Raw genomic sequence first — 25,285 nt, forward strand, 5'->3', positions numbered from 1 at the left:
TTAAACAAAAATTTATTGGTTTTCCACATCCAGAAAACAAACAAGAACAACCAAGCAAAAAACAACAACAAATAATAACAATCACAAAGAAAAAACAAATATTACAAACAACATCAACTAAATAAAAGAAAACAAATACATACCTTACAAACAGGAACACACCAACTATTGATTATAATCTAATTCCAAATCTTATTAAGGGGACTTCCCCCGTTGAAGTATGGCACATTTTTCAATTTCTCCTCAAATTTCTGGTTTTTTCCAAACCTCTCAATGGAAAAACCCCATCTTTTCCCATAGCTATAGAATTTCAGGAAATTTTACATCTTTAGACACACTAAGCTGTGACCGACCTAAAATGAAAGCAAAAGTTTCCACACTCCGTGTGGCGGTGTCAGATAAAGCTGCAAGGGGGCATGAGCCTGAGGCTTGTTATTGTAACGCTAACCTTAATCCTCTTTTGAAATATCTGCTGTTCCCTTTTTAAAAATAATAACAATCCCAGAACAAATGGAAGTTTAACACATTCTGTTTTGTCTTGAACACCGGATAAAGTAGTATTTAATATAGCAAAACCTCTCTGGGTTGAACTGATCCAACAAGTATCTCAGTTAATTATTTTCTGAAGAAAGGAAGTATCTAAAATGCCACCCACCCATTTTGGGATAGCACCACATCGCTTACCCCTGTCCTAGGCTCTAAGCACCATTAAGTGCTCTGTAATTTTTATTTTTATTTTTTGGCTTTGATTTGGCAGCTCGATGTACCAAATGCTCAACAAAATGACGTTTGGATCGCAGGAAGTTCCGAATCCACGTTTCTGATACTTTCCTTGGGGCAGCAAAGATGTTTTACGATTTGTACAGTGGAATGCTGCAAGCAGTTTAAGGCCTTGTTTTGGACAATCTGCGCTTCTTTGGCTGTCTTTATAGGGCACCGTGATTCATATTAAATTGGTTTGCCAATGCCTCTCCTTGTAATAATGGAAAATTTCAACTGAGGACACTCTGTCTCCACTGCAGCTGTGTCCATGGTGGCCCTTCCAAGCTCTTTCAGTTCTAATGTTTGGAACGAGAGTTGTTTGACCTGTTGGAGCATGAGCATTTGGTGTTTGTAGTTCACAGTGAATCATCCACCTTTTTGTTTTCCCTTGGGACTCTATGGGAAGGTTAGCCACAGACTGATTAGAGAACCAATATATAGCGCTCTCTCTCTCTCTCTCTCTCTCTCTCTCTCTCTCTCTCTCTCTCTCTTTGCCTAAAAAAAAAGATACCTAGGATTACAGTTAGTCTGGAATGTACTACTGATGTCTCTGCCCTCCCTGCTTTTAATCTCTGCTTCGATGTTTCATACCTGTTTTCTGTGATGATTTTGCTTTATGCTTGGTTTTGCATTACAAGCACACACACACACACACCTGGCTTCTACTTCCACCCCTCAGCCTCATATATTGTATATGAAACAGAGGTTATCTTGATGCAAATGGCCTAGATGACCCCCAGGATCTCTTCCAACTCTACAATTCTATGAAATCCCACAAGTTTTTGTGCTGACGAATGACAAAGATTATGAGCCACTGGAGACAAGGTTCTGTTTAATCAAACACGATCAAGTTAATAGCTTGTTCTTGTTCAATTTAACATGTATTGTTGTTTTTAGAATTAGATTTTGGTTCACCAGCTTTAGGGTTTGTTTTGACTTCTTTTAGCTTAGGATAGCACAATTCACTTTCGTTTTTGTTTTAGGTGAGTGCTCATGAGTCTTAAAGGCGCTTGTGGTTTGCAAACATGTCATTTTTTGTTTTGTTCCTTAAAACGGCCTGGACCCCATACTTTGCTGAGCTAATGGCAGATCAGCATTTCTTTGGTCTTCCCCTTTCAAACATATGTGTACTATATAGTAGCAGACTTCATGGAAATTTAGCTTATTATACTGAGTTGTGATACAGTTGTTAGTGTGCTGGATTAAGACCTGGGAGACCAGGGTTCAAACCTCTACGCAGCCATGAAATTCACTGAGTGACCTTGGACCTGTCACTCTCTTTCAGCCTAACCTACCTCAAAGGGTTGTTGTGGGGATTAAGTGGGGAGGAGCAGAACTATGCATGCCACCTTGAGCTCCTTAGAGGGAAAGTGGGATATACAGTGTTACCTCTGGTTACGTACTTAATTCATTCCGGAGGTCCGTTCTTAACCTGAAACTGTTCTTAACCTGAAGCACCACTTTAGCTAATGGGACCTTCTGCTGCCGCTGCGCCACCAGAGCATGATTTCTGTTCTTATCCTGAAGCAAAGTTCTTAACCTGAAGCATTATTTCTGGGTTAGTGGAGTATGTAACCTGAAATGTATGTAACCTGAAGCTTATGTAACCCAAGGTACCACTGTGAATGGAAAAATAAAATATGAAATAATAATAATAATAATAATAATAATAATAATTATTATTATTATTATTATTATTATTATTTATTTGTACCCTGACCATCTGGCTGGGTCTCCACATGGGATGTGTCTTCTTCATTGGAGGTTTTTAAGCAGAGGTTTGGATGGTCATCCGTCATGGATGCTTTAGTTGAGATTCCTGCATTGCTGAGGGTTGAACTATATCAGGCATGGGCAAACTCGGCCCTCCAGATGTTTTGGGACTACAACTCCCATCATCAGCCTATGGAGGCTAATCCTATATCACAGGATCAGCAGGGTTGATTTGTGAATTTAAATTTGCACATTCTGAGTATGAAGCCAAAACACGAAGGAAAAGACTCAGTGCTGGATTGAGAAGGTGTAGACCCCCTTGGCTACATCCATTTTGGTAGTTTGGGCAATCCCTAATTGATGCCCTTCCAAAAGGAGCTCAGCTTCTTCAGCACCCACTGTGTAGCTCCTCACACAAGACTACTGTAGCTCCTTAGTCCTGCCCAAATTGATGAAGATTGAGTTTGTCTCTTTTAGATGACTCTTGTGGTCCCTTCCAACTCTATAATCCTATGATTCTTTAGCGTAGTGATCCTGCTGCAATAAGAGAAAGAAGACAAAAGCTGGCAGATGGCAAGAGGCACAACTTGGAGCCTTCAATCTGCTCTTTTTATATAGACACCTAAACTCCACTAAATAATCACAGGCTGTTGGACAGAACATTTTGTGGGTTGGGGGACAGGAACAGGGTCAGACCTTTAAGAAAATACACACATGGATAAGCCCTAAGGCACAGTAGGATTTTCTACATACTGTGTTTACTATATTTGGTTCCGTTCAGACAGTTGTACCTACAGTCCTCTGGGATGGAAGGTCATATTAGGTGGAAGTAAAAAAACAACATTGCATGGATGTCAAGAACCAGCCCTTAACACTGTTTATTGAGTAATATTTGCAGTACATAGATGCTTGGGGAATTGCTATTATTATTTGAAACTTTCTTGCAGACAAATTCATTTTGTTAAGACTTCTTGCTAGGTAAGTGTGTCTGGGCTGAGCCTCTAGAGACCCACGCAGGCACACATCAGCAGTTCCGGAAAGTGTCAAAGGGTATATAAAGAAGCTCGTTTAATTTCCCACCAAGGAAATTCATTCAGTTGCATGGCGCAAATCTGACCCGGGATCTTCCTTTTGACTGCAATCTGCAACATGGGACCTAGTTTTAATTTAATTCTCTAACTAACATTAAAATAGTATAGTTTTTAAAGTCTTAGTGCCAGCACATCCAGATTAAAAATGAAGCTGTTGCTTCAGCTTATGTTTCCTGTTCTTATTGTCACCCAGGAAAGAAAAAAATGCAAGTTATAAAGGAACTGTTGATGTATTGCATTAACATGTCGGTTATATTACATACATCTTTATCTGTTTTAAGCAAGCCCTTCAACTGACAGTTGAATGTGAAACTAATAAAATATCCAGTCAAGTATTGGGCAAATATATTTTTAGCAATATCCATTGATGTTCAAGCAGACTTCCACTCATGAACTGGGTCTGGGACTTTTCTTTCCTCCCCTCTGCTCCAGAAGTTCCCCCAACCACCCAGAGCAGATTTTGAGGGCATGCAAGGGACTGTGGAAGGCAGGAGCAGAAGATAACACGCCACTTAATGTCACCCCAGGCCTATTGTTCCGACTGTTTGTTGCATTTCAATAATACGCTTTTTGTTTTGTTTTTGGAAGTAAACTATGTCTTTGTTGATCCATCAGCATGTAAGAATATTGGGTATGTCCACCGATGCCATTGCAGTTGTATATTCAATACCTTCAAGAGCACATTGGCTGTATATCTGGAGACAGCAATGCTGTTATCTTCCTGTCTGCCGATGACTATCATGGCAAAAATGAGGTTGCGCATGGACGGTTTATTGCTCCAGTTCTGTGTCCCAAGAATTCCAGCGCTGAAAAACATGGACAGTCATTCGGAGATTATTTCTTTCTCCATCTGTGTGATTCACCTATAACAAGTTATTGTGGGGTTTCATTTTCAGGGAACAATCTCTGGTATGTAAGGAAGGGTGATAAGTGCTTTCTCAACAGCTGATTCCTAGCCAGCTGGGGCAGTGGCCCAGGAGTCTTACAAAGTTAATCCCCAGTGTCAAGAATCGTGACTCAGCTCTTCCCGGTATGAGCATTACTGTACAGGTCTGCTTTACGAACCTGTCGCCTTGATTATAGTTGACCCCACCCCACCGCACCCCACGCATGTCAGAAGCCTTTTAAAACAGAATGTGGCAAGGTTTTCAGAGGGTTTTTTTATAAAAAAAAAAAACAAGGCCTTGTAGCTTACGTAAGAGTTTCAGCGGGGCAGCCCTTGTGCTGCTGACTCTATACTGTCAAAGCCCTCTAATCTAATCCAAAACAGGAAGACTGCAAGTAACATAAGTTCAAGAGGAAAAGGATTATAATGCCTCTGTACGTGAGAGGCCTGGTGCTCTATTGTGGCTTAGGAAATTCTGACCCAGTCAGGGTCAAACCATCTTATCAATATCTTCTGAGGGAGGTGCCTAGGAGAACGCCTGGGGCCTAGTTGCTTTTTATGTGCACGTATCGCTTAAAAGCACTGCTCGGTGTTTTTGAACGTATCTAATGTGTTCTAAAGAAACTCTATTGATTTAAATGTGTAGTGCTTGCTAATAAATAAATAAAAAATTCTAGGAAAATACCATTGCACTGCACAAGACAACTGGGCCATCTGGACCAGTATTTATCGACACTGGCTGGCAGCAGCTTTCGGAAGCTTGAGAAAAAGTTCCTTTCCCCCACGCCTAATTCTTTAGCCAGGGATGAAAACTGACGCCGCATGCAAGGGATGTTTTCTACCACCGATTTATGGCTTCTGACACAGTGATCTGAAATTTCCCCTCCCCATAATTCCATTTCTCTCTCTATATATTTTGACACACCTGTGACACAGTCCCCTCATAAGAAAGCAAGGTCCGTTCCTAGTTCCCTTCCTTCCTTCCTTCCTTCCTTCCTTCCTTCCTTCCAGCATGGTGTAGTGGTTAAGAGCGGTAGACTTGTAATCTGGTGAACCGGGTTCGCGTCTCCGCTCCTCCACATGCAGCTGCTGGGTGACCTTGGGCTAGTCACACTTCTCTGAAGCCTCTCAGCCCCACTCACCTCACAGAGTGTTTGTTGTGGGGGAGGAAGGGAAAGGAGAATGTTAGCCGCTTTGAGACTCCTTCGGGTAGTGATAAAGCGGGATATCAAATCCAAACTCTCCTCCTCCTTCCTTCCTTCCTTCCTTCCTTCCTTCCTTCCTTCCTTTGCTCCCTCAACTTTTCGTCCTCGCTGCCTCACAAATTATAGAGCATCCTCCTCAAAAGAGAACCATTTTCCTACTTGTCACACCACCCTGGTTTTCTTCTCATGTGCTTTTTTCTTCATGCGTGTCCAGAGGCATTTCCCCCCGGTGTGTGTGTGTGGGGGGGGGATGTGAAGTAAAACAGTGTTGGGGGGAGCGAGCTAGTTACTCACAAAAAAATAAAAAAATGTCTGCACATTTTGACTTATACTTCAGGTTCTACAAATGCTAGAAACGTAACTTTTTTATATAAAATGAAAGGTGGGAATCTGGGGGTTATGGTTCATCTGGGGTGGGGTGGGGAGCATTTGTCCCCATGGCCACCCATGCTTTCCTTGCACCTATTGGGGCAGCTCTCCCAAATCCATTCCCAGAGTTCTTCCAAGTTCTCTCTTGCTTTATTTGTCCCTGTCTCGTTTAATTTATCTGCTACATTCCCTCCCAATATCTTTCTAGAGGCATTATTTTTCTCTCCCCTGCCCCTCCTCTTCATCTTTGCCTCATTTCTGTTTCATTGCACTTAAAAGACACCCCCTGACCTTCCCCCAGCCACTTACAGCCCCTGTTTGGTTTGCATGTCAGTCTCTGAACAGCTCATCATATAAATAAAAGTGAATTTCCAAAAAAAATGAAGGAGGCAGTTTCCTGCTTACACACGTGTGCCCTTCATGCTTGATGAGGTGTGCATGTGTTTAGTATTCAGGATAGGCATATACAAGAACAAACTAGTAAAATGAGAATCTGCCTTTAGGCTTGAAATATCTTGAATTCCTTTCCAACCCCCATGACAGCATATCTGGTAGTCATACGACAACCGCAACTACTGTCGTTTTCTGCTTAAGTCATTTTGTAGCCATAACATGCAGCGTACGGAACCATGTTTGTTCTGTGTGTTACACATTTTTTTGAGGAAAATATGATTCTCCTGTTGACATTTGCTCTTCCCCAGTCGCTTCTGCATCCAGTGCGATGGCAGGGTATGTTAACATTATGCACGGTTCTGCTTTCTGAGAATGTGGAGTCAAAGCTTTCATATTCCCTCTTGAGTCATGAAGGGGAAGGAGACAGGGTTAGAAACTCAGATATATAAACTAATCGACAAATGGCACCTTAAACCTAGATTATGGTATGTCCAGGTGCCATTCCCCGCCCAGTGGAGAAGATGATGATGATGATGATGAATTTCTATAGCGCTTTATATTTTAAAGAAAAAAGCTCAGAGCGGTTTGCAACACATCAAATAAAACAATCCAGAATAAAACAAATTCAAGCTTCAAGCAAAATATTTCAGATCCTCCTCTAAGTGACATTTAGCTTTCCCCATATTTAGTCAGTGTTGGGCTAGGACCTGGGAGATCAGGGTTAAAATTCCCAACCAGTCATGAAGCTCACTGGGTGATCTTGGGCCTCTTAACCCACCTCACAGGGTTGTTGTAGGAATTAGCTGGGGGGGGGGGGGTAAACCAGGTACTCATTGGAGGAAAAGGTGGGATTTAAATGCAATTAATAAGCTCTTCTATTTACTATCTTAAGATAACTGGAAGGGCCAGCCAGATGGAGATGTCAGTCACCAACCTAGCATCCAGAGATCTCCACGTGGTCGCAGTTGGACCCACGCCAGTAGCAAAACGCACTGGCGCCTGGCTAATTTCTAACACTGGATGGAGGGAAATCATGACTGAAAGACAAGGCAGATATATGACTGCCCTAGAGCTGTAAATTAGGGGTGGGGAACCTGTAGCCTTCCAGATATTGGATTCCAACTCCCACTTCCCCTGACTGTTGCGCCTGCAGACTGGAATTGGTGAGAGTTGGGACCCAAGAACAGCTGGAGTTCCCATCCCTGCTAAAATTAATTCAACAGCAGATTTTTCTTTTAACAAAGAAAGCCGATTAGTGGTTTGTTTGTTTTTTGCCTCCTTTGGTTTTCAAAGGTGAAACTTGTGCATTTCAATTAGAAGAAGGCTACATCAGAGTTATTAAGCAGCCGTGAATAATTTAGAAACTAAATCAAAATAGTTGACCTTCACAATGACCACATTTTCTTACTGTTTGGTGTAAGAGCTGTTCAACAGTGGAATTTGCTGCCAAGGAGTGTGGTGGAGTCTCCTTCTTTGGAGGTCTTTAAGCGGAGGCTTGACAGCCATCTGTCAGGAATGCTTTGATGGTGTTTCCTGCTTGGCAGGGGGTTGGACTGGATGGCCCTTGTGGTCTCTTCCAATTGTATGATTCTATGATTCTAAGAAATTAGTGGACGTAAGCAGTCAAGAATGCACCTGCCTTTTTCATTTGAACTTTGATTTTTTTAAATTTTGCACTGGAATATGCACTAGTAAATCAGTGAATACATTTTATTAATTGGCACTATAAAGAACTTTCAGAAACACATTAAATATATATGCCATCAGTTTGTTGCTATTTGCTCCATTTGAAAGCATAATAAAAATATGTGATGGGGTGGTTAGGGACATGTGTCACTCTTCAAAAATGACTTCATGGTTGGTGATTTCTATCCTCATCTTGTTGCCAGCTTGCTTATTATAAACATCTAATAGCCTGACATGCTTCAGATAATATAGAGATAATGTAAACCACGGTTGTATGTTTATACTGATTGATTGGTTTGATAGCAAATACCGGGTGATATTTAGCTATGTTTTAGTCAGAGTGGAACCCTTGAAATGAATGGACCTAACCCTGCTCATTAATTCCTGTGTGTTTGATACAACCTAGCAGAATACCTCTCACTGTCTTTCAGTATTGAGATTTGCAGTTATTATTTTATAGATTTCTAGTCTGTATTTTAATGATTAGTTGTCATGCTAAGAAGCCAATGTTAAGATTCCAATATTTAAAATAGCAGCAAAAACAATCAACAACAATAAAATAATCTAGAATAAAATGGTTTTTTAAAATGACAGCCATAAAAACATCTGTATGTATACTAAAATAATAATAATAAATATTTGGAGCTTTACTAAAGGGCAGTCTGATGGGGGGTGGGGGGTGGGGATATGAATTTCCTTGGGGATTGCAGCAGACCTTTCAATGACCATAGGAGGTCCTCCTTCTTTTGAACTTGGAGTAGAAACATTCAAGTCTGCAAAAGTTCCATTCACTGGGTTGGCCATGCTCCTAAAATTCTGCCATTCATGTCTAGAAAGTTTAGAATGAGATTTTTCTCCTGCATCTGTATGTAATGTCAGGTTGTAGACAGTTCAGTTCCCCCCAGCAGGGAATTTGCTGTTTCTTAAAAAAGAAACTAAGGCAATAGCTGATTTAATCTCCTAATAAATAACTGTATTTTTCTATCTTTTCTTTTTCAGGAAAAGAGGGATAGAAGTCATACAGGTGAGTACAAGGGGTTTTCTTTCTAAATCTCTTTATCTATATTTGGCATCACTGCCTTTCAAGTTTTCCTTGCTTTGCGGTGGCGGGCTTGTACTTCTAGTGCTGGATTACAGATAGGTTTCATTAAATCATAGTATTGCGATTATGGGGTGGAAGCAGGCATTGCAAAAAGCAACACCACCACATGGTTTCCAGAGCACACTGCATCGCTTTTGGCACTCAAATTATGAGAACAAACGTAGGGAGCTCCTAGTACAATTCTCAGTACCTCCTTCTGGCTCCACCTATTTGTAGCCAAATCATGCCCTCCAGTAGCATTTTAAAAAGAGGGTCTAAGGGGGCAGCTTCCCTCTGCCCCCCCTGTAATCCAGGTACTATGGTTATCCCCCCCCCATCCTGCCTTTCCCTTGTAATGTGGTGATGAAACACACAATGGTTTGTGTGTCTTATTACTACGTGTGATGGGGAGAAGAGGAGAGATTAGGCAAAACGTCGCAGGAAAAGCCATCTGTTGTTGGCAGTGCCTTATCTATATCCAAAGGGTGATATTCATTGTTAGCCATACTCTGAACAAAGGCATAGAAATCAGTGGATTTAAGTTGTTGAGGTCCATTGACTTCCATGAGTCTACTCTGAGTATGATTGATGTTGGAGATCACCCAAAGACTTAAGGGAAGGGGGGGGGAACCCTATTATGAATGAATGCACAAAATGTGCCAGTGGAAAGAACAGAAAATGAAATACTCAATAATACGCTGTTATAAATGGCTTCAAGCATCTGGTCTTGGCTAATGTCAGAAGGTCTACAGTGCTTTATAACCCGTTGCCCTGACTCAGTAGGAGTCACCCGCTGAAGTTTGCTTTAATTAAAAATTGTAATCCTTGGCTCCAGTCATCCATCTAATTCTTGGAGCTCAAAAATAGGGCAGCAGTGTCTCACTGAATGAAGAATCCAGATCCATGACTAATATTGATTGGCTGGAGATGGTGTACAATGACTGGTGTCGGTTCTTTTTCTTTTTTTCTTCTGCGTTCCAGCGACATTAGTGCAAAGCAAAGGTTTTGCTGTAAAGGGATGGAGTATATTTTTTTCAGTGCCTCATAGTAAAAAAAAAAAAAAAAAAACCAACAACTTCCATTATCGCTAGTGAATCCTGTTTGAAGATTATTATTCAAGAACAAAATTTTGTACTTCAGAATTAGTGTAATAGTTACAAAAGCATAGGGAGGAGATGGTTACAGTTGTTTGTGGAACTGGAGAATGCTACTTGCAGAAAATAACCAGAAGAAATGGCTAAAGCTTTTTCTCGCTTTCAATTCAGAGGGGCTAGTTTTATGATAATCTTAACTTATAGTATGTTTTCATGGAAGAACATCCTTCCCACTCTGCAAACAGGGGCCTATGCACCTTGCCAGCTTCTTGGTGCTCATTCACTCAAAAGACATCTCAGGGTTAGGCTCAGGTGTGTCATACTGGAGCTTGATTGTCCTCTTTTCCCAAAATGGATAGCAAATCCTCAGATTATTATTGCATAAGGATAAATGAATTGCTTTTGTCAAATTGCTCGTAACCTGTTGCAACATTTCATGGCAGAACAATTTTATGTGTTCAGAGAGGCGGTGCTGGTGCCTTATCACTGCAGATCACTGTTCCCCTCGAACATGAATTTATGAAATCTCAAATCTAGGAGCAGAAGTGGCAAGTGCTTTTTCCACCTTTCAGTTTGGATTGGCGTTTCTGTGTAAATGCACATACCAAGAATACATTTTGAAGAGCTTGCTGAAAATGCTGAGAAATCAAAATAGGATGGATTCAAATTGAAACTTGCAACTCAGCTTGAAGTTGTAACAGGAATGTATTAATAGATACTATTCTTAAAGATTTGTCTGTTTTTACTTAACATGCTGTGCTTCCATCAGAAATATGAACCATCGGAACATATAGGAGTCAGAGTATTTGTCTATCTAAACCCAAAATGCTCTGAACACAGATTGGCAGGTTCACTGTTTAATTTCAGATGGGTGTTTTCCAGTCCTAGTAGAGATGGCAGGGCTTGAAAAGGGGACCTTTTGCATGTAAAGCAGCCCTTTTCCAAGCTGATGCCCTCTAGATAATGTCCAACTGCAGCTCCCACCAGCCCTCACCCATATGGCCAACAGCTGGGAATATGGGAGTTTTATTCCAACAATATCCAGAGGGCACCAGTTTGGGGAAGGCTTACGTAAAGCATGTGTTCTACCACTGAGCTATGGCTTCTCCTCAAGGCAGCTTACAAAATTCATATATAACTCAGGCAAACTAAAAACATCACAGAGGCATGAAAAAGTGCAGAGGATCAGTCTAAATAGCCTTCTCTGCTAATAAAGAAATATTAACTGGCCATTCCAAAGAGGGAGATTCTTATCAAGCAGGTGCTGTTAAGACAGCTCTTGCACATAAAAATAGTCTTGCTTTTGGTGATGAATTTGAACAACTTTTTTTTTGGCCACAGTTGTAGTCTTAATTTGGGATTCCTGCCCTGCTAAATTAGCAGATTTGCCCTTTTAAACTGTGTTCCAATTCTAGCTTGATCTAATAGTGTCCTCCCCAATGTGTCAACTCTCTAATGTACGTCCTTCCATCATTAAAAACAGTCCTGCTTGGATCAGGCCAGAAGTCCATCTAAGTCCAACATCCTGTTCTCTCCATGGCCACCTGGTTGCCAATGGGATTCCAAACCTGAGTGCCAGAATGCTCTCCCCAGTTGTTACTGGTATTCAAAGGCACAAGGCTTCCAACAGTGGACACAAAACTCAGACATTGTGGCTAGTAGCCATTGATAGCCATTTCCTCCATTAAATTGGTCTCAACTTCTTTTAAAACCATCCAAGTTGGAAGCCATGACTACTTGTGGAAGCGAATTCCAGAGGTTAACTATGCGCTGTATGAAGAAGTGCTTAATTGCTTTCTTTTGTCTCTCCTGAGTCTTCCAACATTCAACTTCATTGGATATCTTCTTTGTGAACAGTCCCCTCCACCCCGCCATTGTGTGCAGCATTGGCAAATGAAAACTTTCTATTAACTTTAAATGCAAAATAGGTTATAGTTCAGCTTGGCTTGTGCAAATATTGTTCTCTTGATATGGCACCGCTTCATAAATCTCTACTAAGCTTGTGACACAAAATTGCTGGTCACAATTGGAAGATGTCATTCTACTGTAGAACTGTTTGGCATGCTGTGGGTGGAAATGCGGAAGGTGCTGTACAGCGCACCGAAAGGATTTAATTGGGTATTTTCACACCAGTTACTTCTGAAATTGGTCAACTCTTTAACTGTGGTTCATGTACCCTGTCACGTACCCTGGCTCTAGATTACGATATCCCAGTCTTAGTGAAGTGATAGGGGGTGCATTTGTGTTAAGCAGTAGGCTTGCATTTGTTCCAGTATTATATCCTCCTGATCTATGCTTAGGAGAAGCCGGCGGTGGCGGCTGCTGCTGCTGCTGCTTTTGACAACAACTACAGTTCCTGCCCACCTAGCAGTTCGAAAGCACGTCAAAGTGCAAGTAGATTAATAGGTACCACTCCGGCAGGAAGGTAAACGGCGTTTCCGTGCACTGCTCTGGTTCACCAGAAGCAGCTTAGTCATGCTGGCCACATGACCTGGAAGCTGTATGCCGGCTCCCTCGGCCAGTAAAGCGAGATGAGCGCCGCAACCCCAGAGTCATCCGCGACTGGACCTAATGGTCAGGGGTCCCTTTACCTTTACCTTTACAGTTCTGTATGTCTGCAGTCCTCTATTCTGCAGTCCTGCTGATATGCAGGTTTACTTATAAAAACTCCCTGTTTAAAACAAAACAAAACATTGAGGGTGTGATCTGCTTGTACTGGCATCATACCACCCATATACTACAGAGAAGCAGTGGTGGCACCCAGATTGTGGAACACCCTCCTCGTAGATGCATGATTTGCACTGACGCTACAATCCTTTCAGAGCCAGATTGAAACTTCTATTTGTGTGTGTTTGCCTGGACATTTTTAAGCATTGGTTATGCCGTCCAAGTGGCTGCTTCTATTTCTTTAACTGTTTAGAAATGGTATAACTAGTTTAGTCATGCCCATTTCATAGCGCTGTGCTATCCATAGGGGTGATGACCAGTTTATAAACTTGTTACAAATTTAAAATTAAAAAGATTAGAATGATGCTCCATAGAGGATTGTTTTTTTCCTCTTCCCCCTCAACCTTCCCCCCACACATGACCCTGTGCACATCCATCACCATCATTGAACTGATATCTGAATCGCCTTCCACAAATATGTCCCAAGGCGATTTATGGACATGCTTTTAAAAACAGTGCTGCCACCCAGTTTACTGTTGCTGGGTTTTTTTTTTTTTTTAAGAACACAGTGAAAATCTTCATCCTTTTAAAACATCTGGATTCATCAGAAAGCTTCGAAGAAGTGAGTTTATCTTTAGCCAAAGTCAAAATACCGATGAAAACAGTTTGCACTAATTGTTGCCAGGCAACGGTTATTTTTGTGAAATGTTGAGGGCTTTACTTTTGTGTGAAACATTAGTAGAATAAGCAAAGAACAGCAGAATATATCCAAGGAAAAGGAGCTTATAAAATACATATCTAATAACGTATACATAGAGACTCGCCTGGAAGCCCTCCAAGCCAAGCAGTTTGAAGGATGTTGGTGAACTGTCTCCCTAGGATCAAGGGAATGGTGTTTACTTTTCTTTGCCTGCGTGCCAGTAGCTTAAGAGAAAAAGGCACTTTTTTCTAGGATAGTTCAACTCTGGCTTCAGTGCCTAATAATAATGATGAAGATGAAGATGAAGTTAACAGCATTTATATTCTGCCCTTTAGCCAAAAAGGCTCTTAGACTGACTTACAAAACTCCATTCTAAGACAGTCCCTGCAGGGCATACAAGGAAAAAAGACTGGGAGGGAGGAGGAGAAAGCAATCTCAGACGCACATTTTAAAGTTACAACCATTGTCAGTGGTCATTCTTGGTGGGTTGTTCTTGAATAGAGAGCAGTCCTTCCCCAGAAACAACCCGCCATCAGATCCGAGAGTGGAAGAAGAAGAGTTTGGATTTGATATCCCGCTTTTCACTACCCGAAGGAGTCTCAAAGCGGCTCACATTCTCCTTTCCCTTCCTCCCCCACAACAAACACTCTGTGAGGTGAGTGGGGCTGAGAGACTTCAGAGAAGTGTGACTAGCCCAAGGTCACCCAGCAGCTGCATGTGGAGGAGCGGAGACACGAACCCGGTTCACCAGATTACGAGTCTACCACTCTTAACCACTACACCACACTGGCTCTTAACCACTACACCACACTGGAGCTGGTGAACACATCCAGGTCAGGAGAACAGATAAGCTCCTGCCAGAGTCCTTCTCTCTAGACAGCTGTCTCAATGGCAGAATCCTCACAGGAGGGGGTTGATGATGTTAACTCTCTTTTTCATGCCATTGTCAAACATATTGGGGGTATCTAGGTGGCAACCATTTTGTGCGGGGATTCCATTCCTGACTCCCTGGCCTGACCCTGTTCTGCCCTTGGTGGCTGTGCCTCAATTGGACACAGTCTACACCTGTAGATGGTATACGTGCCCCAGAAAGCTTGGCTTTAACAAATGAATAGGCTTCTCAACTTTGCGTAAGGTCGCTGCAACCATTTTTCACTCTCTTGTGCCACCTCGCATCCATCTTCCCAAAGACAAAAGCCCACAGGGATGTGTTATATCCCACAACCTTCAGCATGAATGCTGTAGTGGCAGTTAACAAGAAGATTAAAAAAAATGCAAGCATGCCATAAAATGGCAGAAAGCAACAAATAAAATGCAGCCAATAACTCCTAATTTGCTTATTTATCAGAATTTGAAAACAGTTGCTCTAGGGATATGTGGCAAATTATTGTGTGTGTGTTTGTGTGTGTGATTTTAAAAGGGCTATCCCAGGAGCTTTGTATGTTGTGGTTCTTTAGGAGTATAGAATGTGGTGGTGCCTTAGTCTGGATTCTCAGCTTTGTTTTAAAGTTTCTTAAAATAGCATTTTAGGATTGTGTGGATATACTGGAAAATGTGTTTGTTATCATCTTCAATCTAAGAAACAGAGTGGTAGCAATACAAAATTTACCGTGGTTAGAAATTAAATTGCATAATAAAAATTAAGCAAAAGAGCAAACATTTTGGGATGAAGTGTGCAAAATCTACTCATGTATACGGGTTGCAGAGTCTCATTTTCCTTGGTGCAGAATGAGTTGCCTGGGAGCAGAATTTTATTTTTTTAAACACAGAATACTTACAGCTCCTTCTCTCCCATAGTCTCTGTACAAGCAGAAGATGGTAAAATGGTCCTTGAATTTTTCAGATGTTGCTACAGCCACAAGGCATGGAGAGTGAAAAATGAAAATGATGCACACCGTTCTTTTCTTCATACAAGTTCTTAGAAATTCCAAAGTGCGATCTGCCCCTTGCTTTAAACAGCACCAAAACATCTGGTCTGCAGTAGCTAAGGGGAGCATGCAGATAGACCCAAAAGACCTCATGCTTGAAAACAGGAATGCTGTCAATGGTTTTGCTTTTTAAGGAACAGATAGATGCCTCTTTCTCCCATGGTTGACCCACCCTAAAAGTTCTCAGTAGCAAATAGATGAAGAAATAATAAAGGGCCAATGCCATTGTGGTTGTAAAATGAGAAATCACCTTGGTGACTGACTGATCCAAGGGGCGATGCTGGACAGTTATACTATCAATATTTTTTCATACAATCCATTAGTTTGCATGTATGTGCTGCAAATTGAATGGTTCCAAACAGGTTAGAACTTAGTGGTACTACTTGTGCAACCAGCTCCTGCTCTCCTTATTTTCCTCATCCCCAAGGTGGAAGTTATCACGGAGCTGGATAACTTTCAGTTCAAACACAACGGATTCATTCACCCCATACCGGAAATTCTCAGGCCATTCTTCCAGTATGCCAAAGAGTCATTATTTCAGTTGTTAGCAGAGACTCCCAATTCTTTCCCCTCTCATTGACCAACACACTAATGCCAGACAGAAGCTAGTTATTTATAGTGGCTTTGAAAGAATCCACTGAAGAATGGATAGAAAAGACATCATTGAGGGGAGCTGATAGGGTATAGGATCATATTATAAGGAAAACCAAAAAGAGGAACGTTGACTGGTTGTGCAAATAAAGGAAAGCTTTTAAGTCTTGTTGACAGAAGCATGGAGCCTTGTGGTTTAAAAGCATGCAAAATAGTTTGCTGCTATAAAATCATTTTATAGAAAACTCTTAATGTACCCAGTAGGTGTCGCCTTGCAAGGAGAAGGGCCATCACGCTACTAGAACCCAAATCTAATGAAACTGAATGTTGGAAGAGTTAAGACAGACCCTGCAAGATGTAATGATGGCCACCAACATGGATGGATTTGGATAAGACAGTGTGCTAGACATCTCCCCAGAGGCTGTATTGGTAGCAGCACCAAGATCAGTATGACAGTTTTGTCCTCAAAGTGCCTAGCAAACTTACAGTGCCCCACAAAGCAAGGCAGGTAGTACCAGGTTTCCCACCACCCAAAAGAGCTCTGCTGGGTGGCTTCTTGAGGACACAGTGGAGACAGCAATGTGGACCTTTTATGCTGCAAGAATCACTATTTGATAGTTTCGGCTGTTCTTTTTAATGGCTGTTCGGTCAGCTTCACACTGAGTTTTGCACCACTTCCTCTCTAACTGTAGCCTGCCCTGCTTCCTTGCTAAAACTTTGGGTTGTGCAGAAGGAATGGTGTTAATTGGCAGAGTACCCATAAAGAAAGAATTTAAGCACCCTCAGACAACATCACCCATGCCAGGTTTATCGAAGATGAGAAGTTGCTGCTAGTCTTCCGGACAATGCTGGTGCATAAGAAGTTTTTAAAAAACTGTTAAGAATTTGAGTCAATTAAGCAAGAAGTGCACCCTCGGTGTGCTCCATTTAAAGAACAGTACTGTAAAAGGACGCTGGTGGCGCTGTGTGTTAAGTCGCAGAGCCTAGGGCTTGCTGATCAGAAGGTCGGCGGTTCGAATCCCGGTGATGTGGTGAGCTCCTGTTGCTCAGTCCCAGCTCCTGCCAACCTAGCAGTTTGAAAGCACATCAAAGTGCAAGTAGATAAATAGGTACTGCTCTGGCGGGAAGGTAAACGGCGCTTCCGTGCGCTGCTCTGGTTCGCCAGAAGCGGCTTAGTCATACTGGCCACGTGACCTGGAAGCTGTACGCCGGCTCCCTCAGCCAGTAAAGCGAGACGAGCGCCGCAACCCCAGCGTCGTCTATGACTGGACGTAACGGTCATGGGTCCCTTTACCTTTCTGTAAAAATTACATAAGATTGATAGCCACATGAACACTTCTGATCTCAGTGTCTTCTGCATTGGTTCTCATTCGTGATCTCTGCAAAGAGGAAGGCTATAAAGTCAAGTGCTGTTTATGAGGGGTTATGCTAAAGCTTTTCATTTTGATTAAAACCAATATTGAACATAGTAGGTTGTAAATGTTAATTTCCCTTGACTCCTGGTGGATTGAGGTTTTGGCGCCTTTCCTTATTCGATTTCTCAAGGTTATGTGCGGCCTTGTGTGTATGCATTTACAATTGGTGACATAGCAACTGGGTATGCTGCAATGATGGACAACATGGCAAGAACAAGGGTGGATGATGAAAGCCTGAAACTTATAAAGAAACTTCTCCAGTTAGGTAACAGAAGTAAAAATTCACTTGAAGTAAAAGTAAAAAAAAAAAAATTGCTTGACTTGGGTTTAAAAGTTGTGCATTTGGTATTCCTCAAATGTCATTGAAACATAACTTCTTATAGTCTGCTTATTATTTTCCCTGTCTCTTCAACACAATTTTTCAAGCTTTTCGTCGCAATGTGTAAACACTGGGCAATAGTAGCCAGAGCTGTATACAACCTCAAGGAGGCCTTGCTTTGATCATCAGGGTTTTAACTAAATCCAGCATGACATACTAGGCAGAGATTGAGCCAAAGCAGATTGTTCAACAAGCCAGCTCTTATAGGAACCCATGGGGTGGGTTGATGAGTGTGTGTGTGTGAGGGCTCATTTGTAAATCGGTGTTTGTATGTTTTGTTTTGTTTTTAGATGAGCCTTACTAATATTACTAAGGCAAAACATTTGGTCAAATGAAGGGCAGATCATCAGACATGTGAACAAGTAGGTTAGAAAAACCTGTTTCAAGCCATGATTTCCCTAATATCGAGTCCAGTAGGCTGCTCCTAGTGTTGCATGAGTTGAAGTTCCACATGCATAACAGGACTTTCCCCCTTTTCTCCTAACCATTAGTTCGTTTGTATATGCACAGCTTAGCATAGATGAACAAAAACATAATTCAGCCAAAATGAAACACTTTCTTTTGTTGGAAACCTATGGATTGCAAGTTTTAAGCAGTTCATTTAATCTCGCCTATTGAACATGCTTAGCTTTGTTGGATTGTTCCCAAAGACTTTTGTTTACGATTAATAAAAAGTCTCCAAGGGCATGCTGATCTAGTTCTTCTCTTTGCTCCAGCACAACAATGTTTTCCAAAGAGGATCTAATAAAAAATAATAATCCAGCGGTAGATTTATTATAATAGATTTATTGTAAACAATACCCTTTGCTTTCTTGATCTTAATCCTGATTGTCCACCTGTGGAAGCCATTTGGGGGCTCTGGCTACCATTTTCAGATAGAGATTAGCTTTGTTATGATTGCCCTGGGTTATTATTATTTTTTGGATAGAATGTTAGATCATTTTAAAGGAGCCTGTATTTTGGCAGCCGTTGCTATGTTTTTTAAAAATTGTGTGTGTGTGTGTGTGTCTATATATATATATATATATATATCCATCCCTCCCATTCTAGTGTATATGTATCATTGGGGCAGCTTACAGCATATCGAAATTAAAAACAACATAGAATATTACAAAAGACAGAGGGCAACAAGTAGAAAATTATTAAAGTCTTATAAAATAGAAGCCTGTTGGAATACAAAGCTATTAAATTGCTGGCAAAGGACACTGAGAGAGGGTGCCAGCTGCATTTCATGTGGCAAGGTTTTCCATAATCTGGGTGCAGCCACTGGGAAGGTTCTCTCTCATTTTGTGTCGTGATAGTTAGGGGTCATCCCCCCCCAAAAAAAAATTATGGGTGGAAACCATGGTAACAAATTTTCCTGTTACCTCATGATGATGAGCAGAAGTAGCGCCACCATCTTTCCTGTTCAGTATTTGTGCATTCTGCTATAATTGATTGCAGTCTCATGCTGAGTGCTGTCTCTCATCCCTTGAAAATGCCAGAAGAGCCAAAGCTAGGGAAACTGTGTGTGTGTGTGTGTGTGTGTGTGTGTGTATCTCCTTTGTAGATGCTTATTGTTTATAATAACCTGAAGCTGGCTTGAAGCTGGAAATAGGTGCTCCTTGGTTTAGAGGCCACCTGGGCACCCTGTGACGATGAGCTACAGACTTGCTCATTCCAGGGGAGTGCAGCTCCTTCCAAAACAGGCCACCCCCCTACCTCCCACAGATGAGACTTTGGGAGTCACTGGGGTGTAGTGGAACCACTGAAGTACAGTGTCTTGAACCCACACCTCCCTTAGCCACTCCAGAAAGATGTTGTGGTCAAGTGCATTGAAAGCCGCTGAAAAGTCAAGGAGAAAAAGCAGGGTTGCGTTCCTTCCATATCTCTCTCAACAAATCAGTCAGGCTGACCAAGGCAGTTTCAGTGCCATAACTGAGCCTGAAGCTGGACTGAAATGGATCCAGACATACCTGAATCTGTGCCGCCACAACCCTCTCAAGCACCTTGCTCAGAAAGGGGATGTTTGCCACTTGGTGAGTTGTTTAATATTTGGGTCCCCTTTAAGGAAAGGATGCACAATTACCTCCTTTGAGGAGACTGTTTCTCCTCCTCTCTCCTCCAATAAAGCAAAAAAAGAAGATCCAGCCAGGAACACAGAGCTGGAGTCGGGATCCCTCCGCTCCAGCAAATGCGCACCAGGAAGCCTCTAGGTTAACGGTTCTTGAGGCTGTTTCCCACCCGGAAGGGCTTATTATGCTGAGTTGTTATTGGTTGGTGTTATGCTGATGACGTTGTATGAATACCTAATAAATAGCCCCTGCCTCTGTTTGAGGCGGCGGAGAGCTCGCTTGCTACCAGTGAGTGCACTTCAAGATTTGACTGCAGTCTCTTTTATTTTCGGCCACCTTCTGCTTCTGCTGCTTCGGCCGCCTTTGCTTCTCTAGCTGCCTATCGCTTCTTCAGCCCTGAACCTTCTACAATTCCTCCAAATCCTCACGACCTTCATGACCTGTTGGAGCAGGTTACTCCAACAGCCATGTACTTCAGGCTTGGCCATGTACTTCAGACTTCCTTTGTCTGCCTTCACTGTTGTCGTTCTGCCCGGACACTGAGGTCCAGTGCCGAGGGCCTTCTGGCGGTTCCCTCGCTGCGAGAAGCCAAGTTACAGGGAACCAGGCAGAGGGCCTTCTCGGTAGTGGCACCCGTCCTGTGAAATGCCCTCCCACCAGATGTCAAAAGAGAAAAACAACTACCAGACTTTTAGAAGACATCTGAAGGCAGCCCTGTTTAGGGAAGCTTTTAATGTTTAATAGACTATTGTATTTTAATATTCTGTTGGAAGCCGCTCAGAGTGACTGGGGAGACCCAGCCCGATGGGTGGGGTATAAATAAATAATAATAATAATAATAATAATAATCATCATCATCATCATCATCACTATTATCACCACTATCATCATCAATGGTAGCAGTTTTTCTGTGACGGATGATTGCTGGAGCTTTCATGGCTGAAACCTGGGAGCTTCCATTAATGCAAATGTGAGGGTGACAATCTTTCATTCAGAATACCTTGTCCACCAGGATAAATTCTTGCTCTGACACAAACGAGAACTGGACCACCCTGATAGAATTGCTAACTGACTTTGAAAGTCACAGTGCTGTGAGATGGCGCTTTAGTCAAGGCTCTTTTCTGACTTCTATTTGGGAACCGTTCAGATGTGATTTAATATAGTTACATTAATTGGGTTTAAAGATGTCAAAGGTCCCAAACTTTAGAGGAGTGCGGTTTTGTAATCCAATCTTTTAGAAATGGGAAGAAGAATGGCTACTAAAGAGGGTTGCTAGATTAATGAAGATAGCATTTTGTGTTAATGGAATTGCCTCAGGCAGATGAACAGAGGCCAACAGTGAAATAAGGCACTTGGATGTTTTGGCTGCTTATAGTTTGGAGGCTCATATTTTGAGCTATGCAAATAAGTGGTTTGACATAAGTGCTATCTCAAACCATCAGATTATTCCCTTTCTGCATATTCATTGCTAAATGATTTTCTAAAACCATGGAATTTTAGGTTTAGCAAGATAGCATCCTCAAAATTTTGCCGTGACGCCCAATTAACTACACTGAAAGATTTTCCAAGTACCATATTTTCCGGCGTATAAGACGACTCCCAACTTTTCTAGTTAAAATAAAGAGTTTGAGATATACTCGACTGCAGATTCTCCACCCGGCGTATAAGACGACCCCCGACTTTTGAGAAGATTTTCCTGGATTAAAAAGTAGTCTTATACGCCAGAATATACAGTAGATGAATTCAGGGTGATCAAATGTAACTTCATTAGTCCTACTTTGCAGATTTTTGTGGAGTCCCGCTTTTATTCTGTGTCTTTCCAAGGGGTTCTTACAGCACATCTTTCATGAAACTGTGTGAGTGATTTTTGGTTAAAGTTTCATAGTCCTTGGTTGGACCTTCATCCTTTTTTGGATGATGCAGTGAGTTTTATTATAATTCTGACTTCAATGACACCTATAAACATGGTGCAGAAGTCCACTTGGACTTACTTTGTTCTGCGAAGGAAAATAGTGGGAGAAAATGACAGCTGCTCTACATGGGCTGAAGAGAAATACTGTCAGGCTGAAGAGCAATACTATATATAAAGAGGATTTTAGTCAAACAACTATGGCGTTCTTGCTCCTTTTTTTTGTAAATAAAGAGCTTCAAGTGGAGGTTGGTCCTTTCCCCCTCCTTTGTACCCACTGGGAAACTGAACAAACCTAGTGTACCTGGAACTGAGTGTGAAGAGTACAGCTGAATGGGACACAGCTGCGAGCAACCTGAGGAAGTACCATCCACCTTGGGCCTGCCCATAAAAACAGGTTTAGAGAGAGACCAGGATGATGTCCACTGTTTCCAGGAACTCTTCTCATTGTATGACTTTTGTGGGTGAGCTGAGTTTGTTTGGGCCCTGGGTGAGAACCTAGAGGCTGAGAGGGAGGGTGTGCCAGAAGGAAAATGAATTGACATAGATTTATATATATATTAGTAACTTTATATTAATGTAGCATTTTTATATGCAACTGTATTTTTTGTAATATTTTGTTTTAAGTTTTCTGTTGTGGCTTCACTTTCCTTAGAGATTTAAAAATCTATCGTGGTAAAGAAATCAATCAATCAATCAAATCAATCAACGCTGAACAAAATGTCAAAAGTTTACAGTAAATGAGTTGCAAGAGGTTGAAGGACCATCTAGCCTAGCTCCTAAATTGCTCCCTAATGTGCAACCACTGTGTGCTGCAAGCAGAGAGGTGGATCCCCCCCCCCCGAGAAAATAGCTCCAGATTACTCAAAAGTGAGCTCAGCCAAACGTAAGCTTCATCAATCTAAGGACAGGTTACCAGTGTCATGCATCTTGAATTATCATTGAATCAACACCAGTTACTTTGTCAGTAATTTTTCAGTGAAATCCTGTGCCCCAGTTATTGGTACCTCAGTTTTGTAAATCCTAGAAAGTGTTGGTGACGGGGAATGGGGAATATGTGTGTTTGTGTACAGATGTTGTTAGACTTCATCACTTGTTGGTGCTGATGGGAGGTGGAGTCCAGCAACAATTGGAGAGCCAAAGGTTCCCTGATATTATTACTCCATATTGTGGAGTGACCTTAATATGGAAGATGCTGATGGATTCCCCTTTTCAAGGCTTAACTCTTCTACTTAAGAATAGAATAATTGTGTGGAAAGCATGCATTATAGAACTGATGTTGAAGCTGTTCGTCCCTTGAGATAAGCAGCAGTCATGGATACAGAACAGGCTTTAAGCAGTCTTGATAAAAGGTTAATATAGAAACTTTTTTCCAAGCTGGGGGGGGGGCATCAAGCAAGAGAGTGTTGGAAGACTGATGCCTGTTGATCTGTGTGGCTTATAGAGAGTGATCTCTTACAGCTGGGCCTATAACCTGTAGCTGTGCAATAGAAATAGCAAACATAACAATAGAAAACTTGCTGTCTAATTAATTGATGAGATGAGGTAAGTTGAGTCAACCATGAGGGAATGCAGGGGGAGGAAAAGGCGGCTGCTTGGTCATGGAATGTTCCCATCTGATTTCTGCTTAATTGGAGTCACTTGCAGGAAGCAGCATGGCAGCTGTAAGCTGTGAATATACTTAGCCAGCTGCAGTGATGATTTGATTGAAGGGTAAAGGTTTTTTTTTTTTTTTTTAATAAATTGCATAAACAGCCTCTTTTGCTTAAAGGAGATTCAACAGTTTGCCTAAGTTACAGTGGTACCTCGTGTTAAGAACTTAATTCGTTCTGGAGTTCCGTTCTTAACCTGAAACTGTTCTTAACCTGAGGTATCACTTTAGTTAATGGGGCCCGCCCGTTGCCGCCACACGATTTCTGTTCTCATCCTGAGGTAAAGTTCTTAACCCGAGGTACTACTTCTGGGTTAGCGGAGTCTGTAACCTGAAGCGTCTGTAACCCGAGGTACCACTGTGAGCAACTTTAGACATGGATAATTTGTGGCTGTTTCTGGCCTTTATAAAAATAAGACAGTAACAGGTTACTAAAACTGTGTTCTGTTATAGACACTTGAAGTTGCTTTATGCTATTGAGTATAAAACTACATACTGATTGGTAGAGGCCCTTGGAGGTCTCAGAGTATTTCCCAACACTTTAAACCAAGATCCCTTTGGTGCAGGAGTGGTTGTTGGGTTCATATGGTAGGAGGCACGAGTGGTTGTGGTCAGCAGCAGCACCCCCCCCCCCCCCCAATTAGCACTGTGGATATATTTCCCATTCACTCCCTTGCAAATAGCATTTTGCAAATAGCAGTTTCTGGGGGGTCCAATCCAAACTTTGGAGCCTTGCATCATAGCAAAAGGCCTTTAACCCTTCCCTGCTTTGGACCCTGTCTGGTTTGGACCTCTCACAATTTGCAGTACCAAGAAAAATGAAATCTGTTTGTTTTAATGTTGTTTTTGTTTTTTGCAATAGAAATTGCAGGTGCAGGGCCCACAATCAGGACCACAACATTAAACCCCCCTACCCTACAGTCTTGATTTAAGTCTGACCCATATTCTAGGTTAGGATCTGAGTACCTTAAAGACCACCTTTCTCTCTACATACCGGTATTCCAGAAATCACCTTAGGCTTTGCTGTAGATAACCACGACCTTGTGAAGCATGGCGAATGAGAACCAGGGCAAAAACTAAACGGCAACCCTGTTTGAATTGCAAACCTCCTTTGGCTTTGTTTGAAGAAGAAAAAATGCATACAGTACAGTTATGCCCAAATTATGTCTAAAAGAACATTGTGTCCAAAAGCTTATTGAAATAGTTGCCTTGATCTAGGGCTGTAATGCTCCATTTTATATGTTTATCTCTGTTTTTAATGGGCAGTGCATAAAGTTCTTGTTAATATTGCATTGCCACTCCTTACTCTTTGGACCGTCCCTTGCTAACAAGATTATGCCAGAAGCCTTGTCCATCTCTCTTCATTGTTTTGCCTCTTCCTCCAATAATATAATGACTTCTCAGACCTTCATTACTTTGTCCTGGTTTTATCGATGTACCCAGTTTTCATAATTTATTTTGGAGGGGAGCGGGGAGTGGGACAAAGATATATATATTTTTAAGATTGACTTAATGAGGACTGAACTATATCATATTGAGAAGCAACATTTACTAGGAGTCAGGTTTCACAACGTTGATGAGTAAGTGTGAAATTGAAAGCTTGGTGGAAGCAGAGGATACAGTTCAGCAGTAAAACACCATTTGGAGCATGTGCTTTATATAAAGGCCAAGATTTAAATTCCAATTCAGTGATCCAGCATAGCAGTACTGG

General features: G+C 41.7%; 1 protein-coding gene across 1 annotated transcript in view; it reads left to right on the forward strand.

The window, feature by feature from the left end:
- The window catches only part of ITPK1 (inositol-tetrakisphosphate 1-kinase), a 112,628-nt gene that overhangs the window by 21,231 nt on the left and 66,112 nt on the right, over positions 1-25,285 (forward strand). Inside the window, exon 2 of the mRNA XM_033140757.1 lies at positions 9,105-9,129. Coding sequence (XP_032996648.1) covers positions 9,105-9,129 — 25 coding nt within the window. The remainder of the gene's footprint in view (positions 1-9,104; positions 9,130-25,285) is intronic.

The sequence above is a fragment of the Lacerta agilis genome, chromosome 1 (genome assembly GCF_009819535.1).
Source record: "Lacerta agilis isolate rLacAgi1 chromosome 1, rLacAgi1.pri, whole genome shotgun sequence".
Taxonomy (NCBI): domain Eukaryota; kingdom Metazoa; phylum Chordata; class Lepidosauria; order Squamata; family Lacertidae; genus Lacerta; species Lacerta agilis.